The sequence below is a fragment of the Anneissia japonica genome, unplaced genomic scaffold, assembly GCF_011630105.1.
Source record: "Anneissia japonica isolate Jap-2015-1 unplaced genomic scaffold, ASM1163010v1 scaffold128_len593404_cov183, whole genome shotgun sequence".
Taxonomy (NCBI): Eukaryota; Metazoa; Echinodermata; class Crinoidea; order Comatulida; family Comatulidae; genus Anneissia; species Anneissia japonica.
Genome location: NW_022713787.1, coordinates 401,998 through 419,425, shown reverse-complemented (window position 1 = coordinate 419,425; position 17,428 = coordinate 401,998). Strand labels below are relative to the sequence as shown.

The window sequence follows — 17,428 nt, the reverse complement described above, 5'->3', positions numbered from 1 at the left end:
ATTTTCTCTTTTACACTTCAGGCGATGGCATCAAATTATGCCAAGCGCATGGCAAGGTTGAGCTCCAGAATCTTCGGCCAACTTGTTCGTCCAACCAATCCAACGTCTATGCGAGTTGTCAATAAAATCAGCAAAGAACCAATTGAACAGCAGAAATTTTATGTTGATTACTACCCTCCACATGTGGAGATTTCACGATTGATGTTCAGACTCCGGCACTTTGGACTTTATAGGTAGAGTATGGGCATGCATTTCATGTACACCTTGTTACTATGTGTTGATTTTGTGCACATTAATACTTAAAGAGTATGGGCATGCATTTCATGTACACCTTGTTACTATGTGTTGATTTTGTGCACATTAATACTTAAATCTTAATGTTTTCAATGTTAAAATCTTTTTTGTCCTAAAAATATGTAGTTTAAATAAATACAAAAAGAAAATTTTTTTTTTTTTAGAATTTAGATTCAATTGTACTTTTTCAATTTAAAATAATAAAATAAATTTATATTATATAAGTGATTACAGGGCAGATTATATTAATTTGTAAATAATATTTGGTAATAATGATGTTGATAATGTTTAGTTTTGATTCAAATGTTTACTTCTTTATATATGCAATTTATTTTTTTTATTGTGTGTAGTGCTTGTTGAAAAATGTTTTTATTTTATTTTGGTATGCAAGAAAAAATATAGATTTTAATAGTACTGTTGTTACTTTTACATTTCTGATATTAGATTTTTTTTTTAGATTTCAATGAAGTGGACTTAAATGTTTCCTGTACTTTCTATTTTCAATTAAAGGGATGAGCATGCAGACTTTAAAGATGAAATGAAGAGAGTAGCAAAGTTAAGAGGCAAAGGAAAACCAAAGAAAGGAGAAGGTAAACGGGCTTTGAAAAGGAAATGATTCAAGCATAATATACTGATGTATTGTGGATGTTCAGTAACCTCTCAAGGAAACACCTGAGTGAGGAGGTACTCATTTGAAAAATCACTGCTGTATAATACAAATTGAAGGCAAAGAAATTTCTGAAACATCTCTTTTTTGAGGAAGTGGTCCAAATAATGTGAGGGCAGTGTTTATGCAGTTATTCATAATAAGTTGAAGAGGATTGCATGACTTTTTTAACCTACCATGTTTAAAGAACTGTAATTAACCAATCGTAAAAGTTTGGATATTATATCTCAGAGTGACATTTCAATAATGTTATCTATTTATGGATAATAGAATAAATTGTTTATGCTCTGTGCACACTATCAAATAGTCATGTGCCTATATATGGTTATGATGTGCCTATATATGGTCATGATGTGCCTATATATGGTCATGATGTGAAGGCATAGGCAAGACTTCTTTTATACCTTTTTTAGCGAACCTGCCGCCCTCCAATAATGATGATTTAGATTTAAAAATATAATTTTATTTTTGGCCAATTACCGCACCCACTGCCAGGAAGTAATGGAAATTTAAGATAAAAAAAAATTTATCACGCCTGCCGCTGCCTTGAAATCTCAAAAAATAAGATATGTATATTTCTTCTTAATTATATAAATTTTAAGCATATCGCCATCTCATTACCACACTGTTTACATTCACCATTAAAATTTTTATTTCTATTTTCTCCTCCATCTGGATGTTTTTGGCAAAACCTAAACAAAACAAATTTTTTATTTTTCCTCGTACATCCTCTGAAGATCTGTAAAAAAAAACCAAGTTTTGCGAAACAAGGGGCGGATTGCTACAAGCGGTCTTAACGCTTAGCTGGCTATAAATATGACGTCACAACAGGTCTATGACTATAGACCATTGCTATACTGCGGTCTAACCAGTTGGCTGTCTTAAATATTAAAATCCTACTCAGAGGAGGCTTAACGGTCTTGAATAATTTACATTATGGCGTTACTACTAGACCTAGGCATAGACCGAGAATTGAAGAACGAATATTCCTCAAGTTTCTCATTGTCTGTAAAAACCGATCTACATTTATTTATTTATGTTCATTATAATACGTGCGCATGTGTCGAGCAAGCTTGACGTACTGTACAGAGCCGTAGATAGAGAGTTTGGCCAACTTGGCACATGGCACCATGTTGCCAAACAGCGTGCGTGCGTATTAGCTTTATAACACTGATGCTGCATAAACTTTCTTTTATTATTCTGTTCATGAGGACAATTCAATTATGGGATTTTAATATACCCTATCGTGTTAGTTTGTGGCTCGCCGATGTTTTGTTTTGGTGACAACATGGCCGGTGTAAGTCACGTGTATTGGGATCCACCCAATCACATGCGCATGTAGCAGAATCCAGTAAAACCGAGTTGGCCAAACTCACTATCTACGGCTCTGGTACTGTAACAGCGCCCTCAATTTTGTTACCAATCAGCGCTTGCTTGCGTTTCAATACCTGAAGCGGTCTAAACAAACACTGTTTTATAGCAATGGTCTTTTAGCGGAGTGGCTTTTAGTAAGACCGTGTAAGTGATAAAGTCGGCTTTATTCGAGTAGTTAAGACCGTTTTATCTGCCCCTGGTATCAAAAAAGTCTCGTCTGACCATATATAGGCATGTCACATGTTTTTGTCATTATAAAATTTGATAGTCTGGACAGAGCTTTATGGTTAGCTGCAAAGCTTGGTACACACTGTCAGTCGACAAATCCATCGGTGTGTTAGTGCTTGACGACGGGATGCTGTCTGCTGATCATTGAAAGCAGTCAAGAGCCAATCATCATAAAAAATGATCTGCTGTGCGCGTCTCATTTTGTGTTCTGCATGGAATTGCGTCGGCTAACAACCGTCGGCACAGTTAGTATATCTGGCTTTCTTAATTAGCAACAAATTAAAAACAGGCAACTTCATCAAATCTCTCATTAGAAATACATTTATTTAAAATGTCAAACCACACCTTATCATTCCATGCTGTGAGCACTTGAAAAGCAATAAAAGAGAAAAAATATTTTTTGTTGGTTGCAATTTCATTGTAGTTTACAAGTGTGAGGTGTATTAGCAGTGTTCCTAAAACACATTAAATATGAACTCATTAATTTATGTAAGATTGCTCTGCTCGGTTTTTTTTCTCAGTTTTCTAGTTGTGATATGGTGATCCAAAAAGTTATATAACAAATTCTTGAATTTTCTAGATATATTTAAAACATTAAATTTTAAAAGGGAAGCACCAATAGGTGTTTTTAATGAGATTTAATTTTTATTTTCACATCCTGTATTCATCAAGTAAAACTTTATAATAAATATATTATGTACAAAAAAAAAAGTAAACTTTACAGTTATGGTTATGTTTAATATTCTGGTTGGCTTTTATCAGTGATTGGTGGAAGAACTGCTTTCTTTTCGGAGCCTGGTCTTCCACTGCCAGGCCTAGATCCACCACTACCTGGTCTTGACCCTCCAGAGGTAGGGCTGTGACTTCGAGACAACTGCTCAATCAGATTTAGTGGTGAATTGCTTAACACCGACTTCCTCAGCCGGTCTGTGCCAGCAGATTGTATTGATACCTGCGACCCTAGTGGAGATTGTACAGCAGAAAATCCTCTAGCCTCAGAAAGATTTGAAAGATTTGAATTGCTGCGAGCATCGTCTTCACTGGAGTCTGGGCTGCTAGCCCTTGCGAAATCTTGAGACAATGAGTCTGACTTTGAATAACCATTCAATACATCCTGCTGCAATGATGGTGGAGCTGTTTTTGGAAGTCTGAGCAGAAAAAAAAAATTCTTAAGTTATTACAATATTAAAAGATTGGCGTATGATATTTAAATTGATTAGTTGTATTTAAATATACCATATTAATAATTTAATATTAAAACAAAGGATATTGAGAAGCTTACAATTGTTCTTTTTAATAGAAAAATGTTTGGAGTTAAACATAAGTTAAACATGAGTTAGACTAGGTTTACCACCGTCACCACCACAATAGTCATTCTACAACTTACGAAAACCTAACTTGGTTGACATTACTGACCTGTTAAGCTGTTCGATTGGACTTGGGACAGATCCGCAAGCTGCAGTGGCAATAGCAGCACTTTTGCGCCGCTCGTATGATGCTTGCTCCTGTTGCAAGTCAAAAAATAAACATAATAAAAGTATTTAATGTTTCAAAATAAAGACAATGCTAAAGGCAACCATATTAACCACAAAGCTACAACTTACCAAAACCTAACTAACCTAACCACAAAGCTAAAATCCCTCTCTTACAGGTTTTGCATACCCAGGGGCACGGATCCAGGTTTTTTTCAAACTAATTTTAATATATGCCTTGAAATTAAAAAATTTTGTGGCAAAATGGGAGGGGGGTGGGGGGCACATGCCCCTACTAGACCCGCCCCTGATACCTTTTAATTTCTTCCACCAAGTTTACAAATTTGTTGTATGTGTACGTCCTCCCTTTAAAAAACTTGCGCCTCCCCTTTAAAAATGTTCAAAGCAGGAAAATCCCCTTATTTTGCAAGCTAGCGCCCCCACTTCACCTTCACGACCCTATCAAAATTTTTAGATACGCCACTGTTAAATGAGCAATTTTACGGTTTCCCCCCCACCTTTATTTTTGGTAATATTTTCAAAAGATCACATAAAACACATCTTATTTTGTCAGTGTCTCTTGATGCCTTTCAATAGACTGTATTTTGTGTGGTATGAGATGTTTTTTTCTGGAACTGATTGGTTGATCAGTTGATAATTGAAATTTGAAGGAAGCTTGGCTTGTGCTTCGCAACCTAAAGGAAAGGTGCATTAATGTCCAGTAACAGTAACGGAAAAAATATTGCTTGAAGGTTTGCATGGCGAAGTAAATATATATTAATGTTTGCGGTACACTTTTTGTAGTAAACATACAGTATATATTAGTTATTTTAAAACATTCTTTTTTATGTGACTTAAAGAAAGTCGATAATTTATGAAGAAAACTCACCACCAAACTTTTGGAAGGTTCCATTTTTTTGCGGATGCTTGGAGAGACTTTATGAGATCCTTCTTGTGATGCATTACGAGACCATGTTCGAATCCCAGGTTCGGAGTTCATAGTGTTGTCAGGTTTGCCCATTGACTGAGGTTGGGACTGCATTCTACAAAAATTTAGAACATCAATAGTGTTTTAATTCTGAATTTCATGAAGTGTATACTAGATTTTGTTTAATACCTTGTTTAGAAAACTAATTATTCTCTTCACATATAGCAAAACATTTTGCCAAAAACATCTGGCAGAGAAATTACTGTATATTTAATAGCAATGTGTTTTACTGACAACATAGTAATTGAAAATCTAAAAAATGCTGCTTTCGTGGAAAAAACAGAGATAATGGACTTAACCTCAACCATGGAGGTATAACACCTTTATACCTCAACAATGTCTATTGAGTAAAAAATATTACAGTAATATTAATTTTTGGAATACTGTAACCATCATGAAGAATTTTCAGATTTAAAAGAACTTTACTACAAGTGAAGCTTTTACCTTGAGTTTGAATTTTCCGAGGTAGAAGCAGAGCCATCGGATATTTCCTGAATGAAGCTATCAGTGTCGAAGTCATCGTTGAAATCCTCTATGCCAAGGTATTCTAACAACAGTTTTTTTAGCTGGCGATAAGCATCCTTCAAGTTGCCTAAAACAAATGTAAATTTTTTTACAAATTTTATTCTAATTCAGCAGCGAGTAACTCTACTTATAGGCAGTGGTTGCACCAGCAGGGAGAGCAGGGGCACAACTCATCAGATCAAAAAAGTGAAAACATTTTATTTTTAAAAAGAGCATAAATACAAACAGCTTAAAAAAGCCCAAAAGTGCACAGTGTTCTAGGCTAGGCGCGAGAGGGGGCATAGCCTCTGAGCTCCCACCCCACTGGTCCTCTTCATTGAAAATGTCCAGATCCTCTGTCCAACAGCTTTGCTTTGCATTCTGATTTTCATCAGCAGCTGACGTTGCAGACACAATTGATAATGTACTAGTAAAAACATGCAAAACTCATGAACTTGCGGAAGATAGAGTAATTTCTGGTAAATTTTTGATTACCACGGGAGTGTTGGAGACAGTGCCGTTTCCTAGCAAACTCCCATGACTCGCAGTAGACTAGGCACCCTTGAATTTTTCAATATGGAAACAAAATTCTCAACTACAGTAAATATGGAATATCTTACTACTATCAATTGTAACATCAAAAAATCCTGGCTTCTGGTCATTCATATCCTGATATAAGTCATCGCGTGTGATCGCCGACTCAATTTGGAGAGCACTGAAGCCTCCACGTTCCTCCAGCCTCTTCTTGTGAGCGTCCTTGTCCAAGGGAAGCAGGAGAACATAGCGTGGCTCAAAATATGTCAGTTTCATTGATAAAACGCCCTAGGAAAGTAATTATGATTATAATCTTTCTATTTTTTTTTTGGAAATTCTGTTGACTAGTTAAGAAAAATACAAAAATTCCTCTATGTGTTGTAACAAATAATTCTTACATCAATATCATATATCTTAAGCTTTCACAAAAAAAAAATTTTTTTGTATGAAATACCGTAAAACCTTGAATAGGAGCCCAATGGGCTTAATCTCGAAAAGAAGTCCATCTCAAATAGAAGCCCATCTCTTTAGCTGTCTCTTATACACATCTAACACATCTTATTTTGTCAGTGTCTCTTGATGCCTTTCAATAGACTGTATTTTGTGTGGTATGAGATGTTTTTTTCTGGAACTGATTGGTTGATCAGTTGATAATTGAAATTTGAAGGAAGCTTGGCTTGTGCTTCGCAACCTAAAGGAAAGGTGCATTAATGTCCAGTAACAGTAACGGAAAAAATATTGCTTGAAGGTTTGCATGGCGAAGTAAATATATATTAATGTTTGCGGTACACTACATAGTTTTTATAGTAAACATACAGTATATATTACTTATTTTAAAACTTTCTTTTTTATGTGACTTAAAGAAAGTAGATAATTTATAAGAAAACTCACCACCAAACTTTTGGAAGGTTCCATTTTTTTGCGGATGTTTGGAGAGACTTTATGAGATCCTTCTTGTGATGCATTACGAGACCATTTAGAACATCAATAGTGTTTTAATTCTGAATTTCATAAAGTATATACTAGATTTTGTTTACCTTGTTTAAAAAACTAAATTATTCTCTTCACATATAGCAAAATATTTTGCCAAAAACATCTGGCAGAGAAATTACTGTACATTTAATAGCAATGTGTTTTACTGACAGCTAGTAATTGAAAATCTAAAAAATGCTACTTTCGTGGCAAAAACAGATATAATGAACTTAACCTCAACCATGGAGGTATAACACCTTTATACCTCAACAATGTCTATTGAGTAAAAAAATATTACAGTAATATTAATTTTTGGAATACTGTAACCATCATGAAGAATTTTCAGATTTAAAAGAACTTTATTACAAGTGAAGCTTTTACCTTGAGTTTGAATTTTCCGAGGTAGAAGCAGACCCATCGGATATTTCCTGAATGAAGCTATCAGTGTCGAAGTCATCGTTGAAATCCTCTATGCCAAGGTATTCTAACAACAGTTTTTTTAGCTGGCGATAAGCATCCTTCAAGTTGCCTAAAACAAATGTAAATTTTTTTACAAATTTTATTCTAATTCAGCAGCGAGTAACATTCTCTACTTATAGGCAGTGGTTGCACCAGCAGGGAGAGCAGGGGGCACAACTCATCAGATCAAAAAAGTGAAAACATTTTATTTTTAAAAAGAGCATAAATACAAACAGCTTAAAAAAGCCCAAAAGTGTGCAGTGTTCTAGGCTAGGCGCGAGGGGGCATAGCCTCTGAGCTCCCACCCCACTGGTCCTCTTCATTGAAAATGTCCAGATCCTCTTTCCAACAGCTTTGCTTTGCATAGTGATTTTCATCAGCAGCTGACGTTGCAGACACAATTGATAATGTACTAGTAAAAACATGCAAAACTCATGAACTTGCGGAAGATAGAGTAATTTCCGGTAAATTTTTGATTGCCACGGGAGTGTTGGAGACAGTGCCGATTCCTGGCAAACTCCCACGACTCGCAGTAGACTAGGCACCCTTGAATTTTTCAATATGGAAACAAAATTCTCAACTACAGTAAATGGAATATACTTGAATATCTTACTACTATCAATTGTAACATCAAAAAATCCTGGCTTCTGGTCATTCATATCCTGATATAAGTCATCGCGTGTGATCGCCGACTCAATTTGGAGAGCACTGAAGCCTCCACGTTCCTCCAGCCTCTTCTTGTGAGCGTCCTTGTCCAAGGGAAGCAGGAGAACATAGCGTGGCTCAAAATATGTCAGTTTCATTGATAAAACGCCCTAGGAAAGAAATTATGATTATAATCTTTCTAATTTTTTTTTGGAAATTCTGCTGACTAGTTAAAAAAAATACAAAAATACCTCTATGTGCTGTAACAAATAAGTCTTACATCAATATCATATATCTTAAGCTTTCACAAAAAAAAAAATTTTTGTATGAAATACCGTAAAACCTTGAATAGGAGCCCAATGGGCTTAATCTCGAAAAGAAGTCCATCTCAAATAGAAGCCCATCTCTTTAGTTTGCAAAAGTAGTCTCAAAAAGAAGCCCATGGGCTTGAAGCTTTTTTTCTAGATAGCATGGACTATTTTTCAAGAGAATAAAATTAAAGTACATACACTGTACATGAATTTTAAAAAAACATACAAGAAATTAAAGACACACTTGCTTTATCCAGTGATTTAAAGCCACTTAATACACTCCAGATACAGATTGATGTTACAGTGGCTGGTTACAGTGAAAAGAAGCCCCCTATTTACTTTGCAAAAGTAGCCTCTAAAAAAAGCCCATCAAAAGTTCACAAAAAAAGAAGCCCAGGGCTTCAATTCAAGGTTTTACAGTATATAGTCATGATGTGCCTATAAATGGTCATGACGTGATGTCATGACCATATTTAGGCGTGTCACATGTTTTTGTCAAATAAAATTTGATAGCCTCGACAGGGCTTTATAGACCGTAAACGAAATTTTTACAGGAGACAAATATTTAAATAATTTTAGTTTTCTTATGTACAGATTTTGTTACTACAATTTAAGGATTTACTCAAAGATCTGATATTAGTACTTAATGAATTAGCTCTAGCAAGCTCTAGCTCAACATCGACTCAAAGAGCATAGGACTGCAAGAGGTCCGACTCTTGGGTTTCATTGAAATGCAATCCTATCTCAAAATGTACCACCACAAACTATAAGTCCTTTGTCCATTTTAGTCATGGGTTGGACTTTTCTTCATTTGATGACAGATCTCCAAGTTCCTCTGTGTCCGGAGCCAATTGCCGACCTAAGGTCGCTTTGTATTACTTTCTCCCATGTTTTCCGAGGTCTGCCTTCAATTCTAATAGGATACCCACTACCTCATGGTAGTAATTTTTGTCAACGTTTCATTGCATGCATACAAAATCAGGGCAGTCGGACCGCTTGCAAACCATGGACGAAGTTGATATATGCTTACCTCCAGCTCCATGTGTGTGATGCAGGCTAGACCTTCCTTGGCAACATCCTCAATAGCATCTATTGTCAAACCAAAGCAGTGACCAGATTGTTGGTATGTTAGTATAAAGTTTCCCTAATGAAAACAAAAAGAAAAACAAAGAAAATAAATTGAATACAGAAGATACAAAAATTAAATTCATCATTATCAGGTCCAAAAGAAAAACATTATGATTATTTTTACTATAATTTTAGGGTTAATTTCTAAACATCATTCTACGCCATGCACTAGGAAATGATAACTACTGCAATAAAATCTGTTGTTTAGGTATAAAATCGATCCTTTTTAACCAAAAAACATCTAGATTTTCAATAATTTGATTTAGTTGTGTTGAGCAACAACAACTTTTTTTAACATCATCATCATCGTCACCACAATTTAATTTCATCATCATCTTCACCAGCACCATTAGTCATTGCCATAATCATCTCAACAGCATACACCAATAATCATCTTCAACATCATCTCACCGCAATAAACATCAAGGTCTCTCCAAATCCATAGATATTATACAGGTTTAAAAAGGAATGGTCTGAAAAAATTACTTTGCTGGTAATCTTACCTGTTTAAGATTTTTTGTAAACTGTTCTGGTGTCACAAACCTGAAATCACAGCTCTCAAGCTCACCATTCTGTGGAGCACGGGTGGAATGTGGAACCCTGAAAAAAGAAATTTATGTGCAATCAAGAAATAAGGAAAAGCATATAAATAAAACAAAAAATAAAGCAATTAAAAAAAATTATAATTACTAACTTTCCACACTATAACATCATATGACAACTGTGGTATGCCCATATTTGATGCAATATGACATCATCGTACCCATATATGGGCATATCACACAAATTTGTCCCATAAAATAGTCTACTCACAAATAAGCATATGTGCACAACATTACATAAAATATTAAAGTCGAGATAAGCTGTGTCCACACACTAATCACATTTCATGTGACAAATAACTGTGACATGCACATATTTGGGTGTAATATGACACCATCGTACCCATATATGGGCATATCACACAAATTTGTCATATAAAATAGTGTACTCACAAATAAGCATATGTGCACAACATTACATAAAATATTAAAGTCAAGATAAGCTGTGTCCACACACTATCACATTTCATGTGACAAATAACTGTGACATGCCCATATTTGGGTGCAATATGACATCATTATGCCCATATCACAAATTGGTCACATAAAATTGTATAGTGCGGACAGAGCTTTATACACGAAGATGCAGGTCAGGTTCACATGAGAACGCTAGCATCCGGATCGGGAATTAACCGTAATTGACACCAGTGTGAGAACACCTGATCGGTTAGCACTTAACCGTTACCAGGATCCAGATACGCTAACGGTTAGCAAGTTGAGCGCCTTTCTTATCATTAACCAATTACACATATTTATTTCCAATTTCCAGTTTCCTATTGGCCAGTGATCCGATCATCATCATCTTTTTGGTATCTGGATGTGGGATTTTCTTGCATGAACGCACGAGTGAGCGCATATACAGTATTTGTAATCCAGATCCTGCTAACCATTAGCTGCCGTGTGTGAACATAGAAAACAAACAAATGCACATCACAATCAGACAGTAAAATGACAATCAAAAAGGAGCATACTCATGCTTATCTTACCCATAGCCAAAATACTCCGGGAAGTCCACAACTAATTTCTGAGCAAGCTCTCGTTTGCCAGAGCCAACAGGACCTACAAGTATGAGGATGGGATAAGGCTGGTCTGTTGTCGGTAGCGTGCTGGCTAACACTTTAGCTGGCTTGAGAAATGAGTAAACCATACATTTACGATGATCATGCGCTGCGACTACATCCGCTGGTGGGCTGAATAAGTTGATGGCTGCAATCTAAAAATATCATTAACTGTGAATAATGTGCTAATCATCATCGGGATAAATGAAAACATCTTATCTTGTGTTTTTAACACATTCATCGATGCAAAATGTTCTATCATCATCTTAATTATTATTTGAATTATATAATTGAACCTACCAATTAATATAAATTATTCCTATTTCTTGTTTTATTCCATCAAAAAAAATAAAGTTCATTAAACAAGGTATAAAATAACTCAAACAGGGTAATTCTCAATTTTATTTATTTATTATTTGCTTAAATGAAAAGGCTATTCATGAATTTTAAATTATTAAAACTCTATGTAAAAGATCTCAGTATCCTCTTGCTAACTAACTTTTTCATCAGCTTCTGCTCGTCTTCTATCCAACTCAGAGATTTGTGGCAATCTGAATAGTAATGACAGCCGATAGTCTGCCATACTCTGAATGGGGTTTCGCATTAGATTCAATATCCGTAACAATTTCAGATCCTCGATGAACTTGATATCGTTAATGAAAGGTATCTGCAGATATATTAAAAGAAATTTATTATTATTATTATTCTTATTTATGTTTTTTTTTTGACTGAAGAATTTGAAAAAATATATATTTTGTCTATAGTATATAACTAGAAATTATGTGTTTATTCTACAGAATGCTATAGAACAATTTCTTTTAATGGTTCAAACTTTTTGACAAATAATACAGTATATTCAGGTATGTTTAAAACTGATTCTTACATTGTTATCCTCAAGGTCAATGACCTCTAAGAGTTCATGACCCTCAAGCCCACTTAAGCTGGATATCTGATTGCCTGACAGGTTGATGTTCTGAAGCCATTTCAGGTTGCCAATGTTCTTAATCATGCACAGTTTATTTCCACTCTGAAAAGTAAAAAAAAAAAAATTATACGCATTACACTCGCACATGCTGTGCCTTCTATCTGTTAGCATAGATCTTGGTGATGATAGGATAGGAGGAGTACTTTTGCTTTGAATCATGGGCCACATTACACAGAGGACGAATGGGACTCGTCTCATCCAAAAGACGATGTGTTATCGTAACATTATTTCAGCCCTCCACAAGGATAGCAGCAATTCAAATTGAACTAGGGACCAATGACCTTACAGGATCTCTACAGTTCAATGCACATACGGTGGTTACAACCAGTTTAGCCAACAGATCTCACAGCAAATATGTTAGCCAACCAAAGAGTCATGTGGCAGTTAGCATTATACACGGAGTTTAAGTCCTTATAATACTGGTACAGCATGTTAGAGAATAAATATTAATAATATTCAAAATTATTATCATATAATAATTTATATTAGCTTTAATAAATAATGATAATGATCATAATGATCATTATGTATGTCCCCTCAGTATCTACAGGAACTTGTCCATAAATAAATTCCTTCAAGACAACTTCGCTCTAGCACAAAGCTGCTTCTCAATCATTTTAAAGTTTCAACCAAATGATATGGAGAGCAATCCTTTCAACATGCAGTGCCCAACCTTTGAAATCAGCTACCAAAGAATGTAGTGGATTGCACATCACTTGAACAATTCAAATTACGTCTCAAAAAATTCACCTATTTATTAAGAAGAGCTACACCACTAGAGACTTAATTGTAATTTGCGCTATATAAAAACTTATTATTATTATTATTATTATTATTATCATTATTATAATTACTAGGCGGTGGCAGTGATGACAAAGGTGACTATTGTTGAATTGGTAGGTAAGCTCTCTAGTCTACATACACTACAAATACCTTTTTACAGATTTATTTCTGATATAAATATTATTATCATATAATAGGTTTTCCTATGCAAAAATAACTTACCAAATTGAGATACTTAAGTGGTAGTCCTTGCATGTTTTCAAGTTCGCTGATATTGTTGTGAGCAAGGCTAAGATGGTTAAGACGAACACACTTTGATAAGCCATCAATCTTACTAATCTGATTGTCTGGTGAACCACATTTAAAGAAAATAAAATTCGGTAAATTAAATAAAAAATTATAGTGTTAACAATTTATTGTAAATTTCTAATCAATAATACACATATAAAAGAGAAAAATGTATTTATTGTTCAAGGGATAATCAACTGAGCCATTCCAAGTTCGCTCAATATAACTGTTATAGAACAACGAAGCATCTATGTGCATGTGCCTATTACGCGATAACATACAAGATCTGTTTACAATTTTCACTTTGGCCTTTTCACATGAATATCCCAGACCAAATGTCATGCCAGCAAGTTCTATTGTATAAGAGACAGTATATATATATATATATATACAATGCATGACTGAATTATAATAACTATTTAATATTTAATTTATTTGTACTATAATAAAAAGAAAAGTTACATAAACTAATTTTATTATAAACTGAAGTCACGATAGTGTGCAGAGAAATGAAAAGGATACTGTCAACAATCAACTTGGTGAGTGCATGGTGGGAAGATAAATTTTCCATTATTTCAATTTGATTATATGACAAATCAACCTCCTGAAAAAAAATTTAAAAATAAAGTTGTTTATTAATCACTGTAAAAGATATTCTGTAGTTGCAGTGATTATACACAGCACTATTAAAATTTCATAATTAAATGTTATTATAGATCAACATTTGAGCACATATAACTGAACTTCAATCAAATATAAATAATTTACCTGTAGATTTTGTGGTGGCTTAAAGTCCAGCATTGTTTTAATTTCATTATGAGAAGCATCTAGTTCTATCAAATAAGGCATGTAGGACAACACACTTAAGTCTGTAAAAAAATACAACCAACCAGTCATTACACAATATAAAGGTAGGAAAATAACCTATAACTTGCAGCGTCATTGTGCCGAATTGCATATAGGTGTGGTCTGTGACTACCTAGCCACTGTGAAAAGGCGCTTATAGCATAGAGAGCTTAGCTCCGTGTTCCCGTCATTCCACACCAGGGGCTGAAATGAACCATAGCATCTGTGTAACCCCCTAATCTTCCGAAAGATGTAATGGGTACTATGAAGTGCACATAAGCCAAATGTGTACACGGTTGTACATCCACTTTAAGTCCTTATCCAAAAAGAATTGGTTCTATCAGTATCAACCAAACCCTGGGCGAAGAGCAGCTAGAACCAGCACTGACGTCAAGGCGGTAGTTATCAGCACCCCTGCCTTACTGTTTCGTCACTCCCCTCAACAATATGAAATGTATTTAACAAGCTAATTACAAATATGTATACAGAGAATTTTGTAATTGAAGAGTGCATGCAATTATGAATAGATTCAAGGACATGTTATCCTTTTGTATCACTACATACTACCTAATTCAACAACAATTGCCTAGAAGTACAAAAAAAATCTATAATCAAGACATTAAATATATATATTTTTCTTTCCTTCTATTCATTTATAAATTTTCCTTAAACTGTGCTTTAACTTGTACTTGGCTTGGCATATGCACAGCAGCCAAAATGTTAATCATTTTGTTGTTTTTTTAAAATTTTGTTTTTACAGTAGCTTCACAATCAGAAACTTTGAGTTAATAAACAATTCTCCAATAACTAAAATATATAAATGAGCCATTCAAAACTCACCCGATACTTTATTGTATGGAATTTCAACCTTTTGGACATGAACAAACTCTTGCAATCTTGAAATATCTACCAGATTATAACCCTACAAAGTCATAACAATGAGAATTACAACAATAATATATTATTTATTTATTTTTATTTTATCTAGGTTTAGTATCCTGATCATCATTAACAACGAAAAGCGGTCTCAATATTTTATTTATAAGCCATGAATATTTGTACCAAAAATTGAATTCAATGATCGAATGCATACATTTATCCTTGGAGTAGACATCACATTATTACAAGAACTTACTGGCAATGTTAGATGCAGATAAACAAGCTGAGATCCATCTGATGAACGGCCTAAATTTGAAAGACCAAATGCTACTGTTTCTTCATCCAGGATACCATTTGGTGAGAGCTAGTATTAGAAAAATGTATTTTTAACAAAAATAGATATATATATATCCAATTTGAATGATTTTTTTACCATTTTATAGCTATTATTTTACTATCTAACACTGTATTAATAACTCAAAATCGATTTTTGCGACGAGTGACTGGTTTGGCTTGTCTTTGCCACATATGGTACCAAAATGGTACCGTATTATTAGTGCAAGGGCCTACATGAATTTAAATTACATGTTAATGATTTGATTAAAATTCCTAAGTCGTTTGTAATTACCACCTTTCAAGGCTGGCTGTCAAATTTATCTCGTTTTCGTCCTTGTTTTAGGCTTAAAAAAACTTATATTTTTAAAGGTAGAAAGTAGCTCCCTCCAACCTTACTTTTTAACATTTCTCACTAGGCCTAGCCTAGGCATAGGCAGAACTTTGGCGACAATTCAACAATAATGCCTAGGACATAAAGGACTAGGCCTAGCCTAGGCCTGTCCTATGGCCTATGCCCTATGCAATTGTATCGAACTTCAGACCCCCCTCTCACACCACACCACTCAAGGGTCAGGCCTACCTCGTCGTCTTCGGAACCTGAATTTTCAAATACTTGGCTTTGCTTTTCTGCATTATATATTTCATTGGACAATGGAGACGTCGAATCAACATAGTTTGCACTTCCTAGTGATAGGATATTAGTTTCATGACACGACTCTTGAAAGGGACTAAACGAAAGTTCTGTACTCATTGGCATTGCTAATCCCATGTCCGCCGCCATGGTGGTGTGTTGTTATTGTGCTAGGAGACGATTACAATGCACGACGGGATGCATAATATCATGTTTCATGTTTTCGTCGTATCGTGCGCCGCGTGTACTTTGCGACATACGTCCGTCAGCTGCGTCAACAGCTGTCGACAAACGATTTTCCATTTTTTGTCTTCTTCCAGATCAAATTTTCAAATCAAACCCACTTGTTATTACACATCTAGATGTGTATAAGAGACAGCCACATTTTTTGTAAAGATGTGTCCTCTGAAAAATATCACATACATGAAAATATGAAAATTATCTCTTTCCCAATTTTAAATAGGCCTAACTGGACTAACGAATTATGTTTCATCATGTTTTCCTTCTGTTTGTGGCCGGATTGATAAAAATGATAAACAGTAAGAACACATTCAGTCACTGGAAGTGTTTATCTACTCTGTAGGGCCTATATATATTTTTTAAATCTATTATTTTTTTTCACTATAATTGTATTTTTAAATTATTAAAAGTTATGTAACTGATGATCACAGTCATTACTTGCTTTTACTGTATCTTTATGTTATACCTTACTGACATCTTTTGATTATACCTACTCACGTCTGTTATACACCGGGTTTCATTTTAGGTTCTTATTTTAATCATGTTTAAATGATAGGCCTACCTAATGCTGGTCAAGACTTTCAAATTATTCTCATTGATAGACAATATTATTTCATTAAACGATGAAGAAAGTTGTTTTTAAATTTGTTTAAACAATATTTTATTTATATATAAATTTTATATAAATTTTAAAAAAATCAGAACTAGTAAAATTTACAAGCTTATAAATTGCGTACACTAAAAACTTCTCTATCGACTGTAACATTATAAGGCCTAATTTTTTTTTGGAAACTTAATAACTCCCCAGCTAACAAATTACGTTATAAGAACCTTATAATAATAACGTTACTAGTAACCTGCATTTTTTCAAACAATTTTGATCTAGGTCATCTTTGCGATTGAGCTATATATTTTATAACTCCGATCAAGATAAAGTCTGCTTTATGTATTGTTTATTAAGATCAATTAAGTCCATACAGATAATTTGCAAGGTGATCATGTCCTGAAAAAAACTTAAACTAGCAGTACCTTATTAATTAGGTGAACTCGTCACTGCAAACTGTTTTTTCCTTTTTTTAATGTTCCTGAAGTTCCATGGTCATTTTCTAAGAAAAGTAATAGGCCTATTTAATTATTAATTTAAAAAAAATTATACATATCCAAAAATATCTATGAAAATATTAGGAAACTATATTATAAGAGA

The 17,428-nt window shown here is 34.3% G+C and overlaps 2 protein-coding genes across 2 annotated transcripts; one reads left to right on the top strand and one right to left on the bottom strand.

Moving 5' to 3' along the window:
* Positions 1 to 3: 3 nt before the first annotated feature.
* On the top strand, positions 4 to 1,588 carry LOC117108725 (28S ribosomal protein S33, mitochondrial-like). Its single transcript, XM_033250848.1, has 2 exons — positions 4 to 233; positions 805 to 1,588. The coding sequence occupies exons 1-2, from the start codon at positions 25 to 27 to the stop codon at positions 908 to 910; spliced, it is 315 nt and encodes a 104-aa protein (XP_033106739.1). The 5' UTR covers positions 4 to 24; the 3' UTR covers positions 911 to 1,588.
* A 1,278-nt stretch (positions 1,589 to 2,866) lies between these two features.
* LOC117108744 (leucine-rich repeat and guanylate kinase domain-containing protein-like) lies at positions 2,867 to 16,160 on the bottom strand. Its single transcript, XM_033250874.1, has 19 exons — positions 15,934 to 16,160; positions 15,274 to 15,381; positions 14,979 to 15,060; positions 14,061 to 14,161; positions 13,815 to 13,896; positions 13,227 to 13,351; positions 12,120 to 12,263; positions 11,736 to 11,903; positions 11,165 to 11,391; positions 10,080 to 10,176; positions 9,479 to 9,592; positions 8,106 to 8,307; positions 7,415 to 7,562; positions 7,236 to 7,290; positions 6,148 to 6,349; positions 5,468 to 5,615; positions 4,925 to 5,078; positions 3,980 to 4,068; positions 2,867 to 3,711 (listed from the first exon to the last, which is right to left on the bottom strand). Exons 1-19 carry the CDS (start codon positions 16,132 to 16,134, stop codon positions 3,300 to 3,302), a joined length of 2,859 nt encoding a protein of 952 aa, XP_033106765.1. The 5' UTR covers positions 16,135 to 16,160; the 3' UTR covers positions 2,867 to 3,299.
* Positions 16,161 to 17,428: the final 1,268 nt, after the last annotated feature.

Excerpts from the sequence above, each read along its gene's own strand:
- LOC117108725 (XM_033250848.1), top strand. The coding sequence starts at position 25 with ATGGCATCAAATTATGCCAAGCGCATGGCAAGGTTGAGCTCCAGAATC. Across the intron at positions 234-804 it reads CGGCACTTTGGACTTTATAG|GGATGAGCATGCAGACTTTA; the intron begins GTAGAGTATGGG and ends TTTCAATTAAAG.
- LOC117108744 (XM_033250874.1), bottom strand. The coding sequence starts at position 16,134 with ATGGCGGCGGACATGGGATTAGCAATGCCAATGAGTACAGAACTTTCG. Across the intron at positions 15,382-15,933 it reads CAGGTTCCGAAGACGACGAG|CTCTCACCAAATGGTATCCT; the intron begins GTAGGCCTGACC and ends TTCTAATACTAG. Across the intron at positions 13,352-13,814 it reads CACCAAGTTGATTGTTGACA|ACAATCAGATTAGTAAGATT; the intron begins GTATCCTTTTCA and ends GTGGTTCACCAG.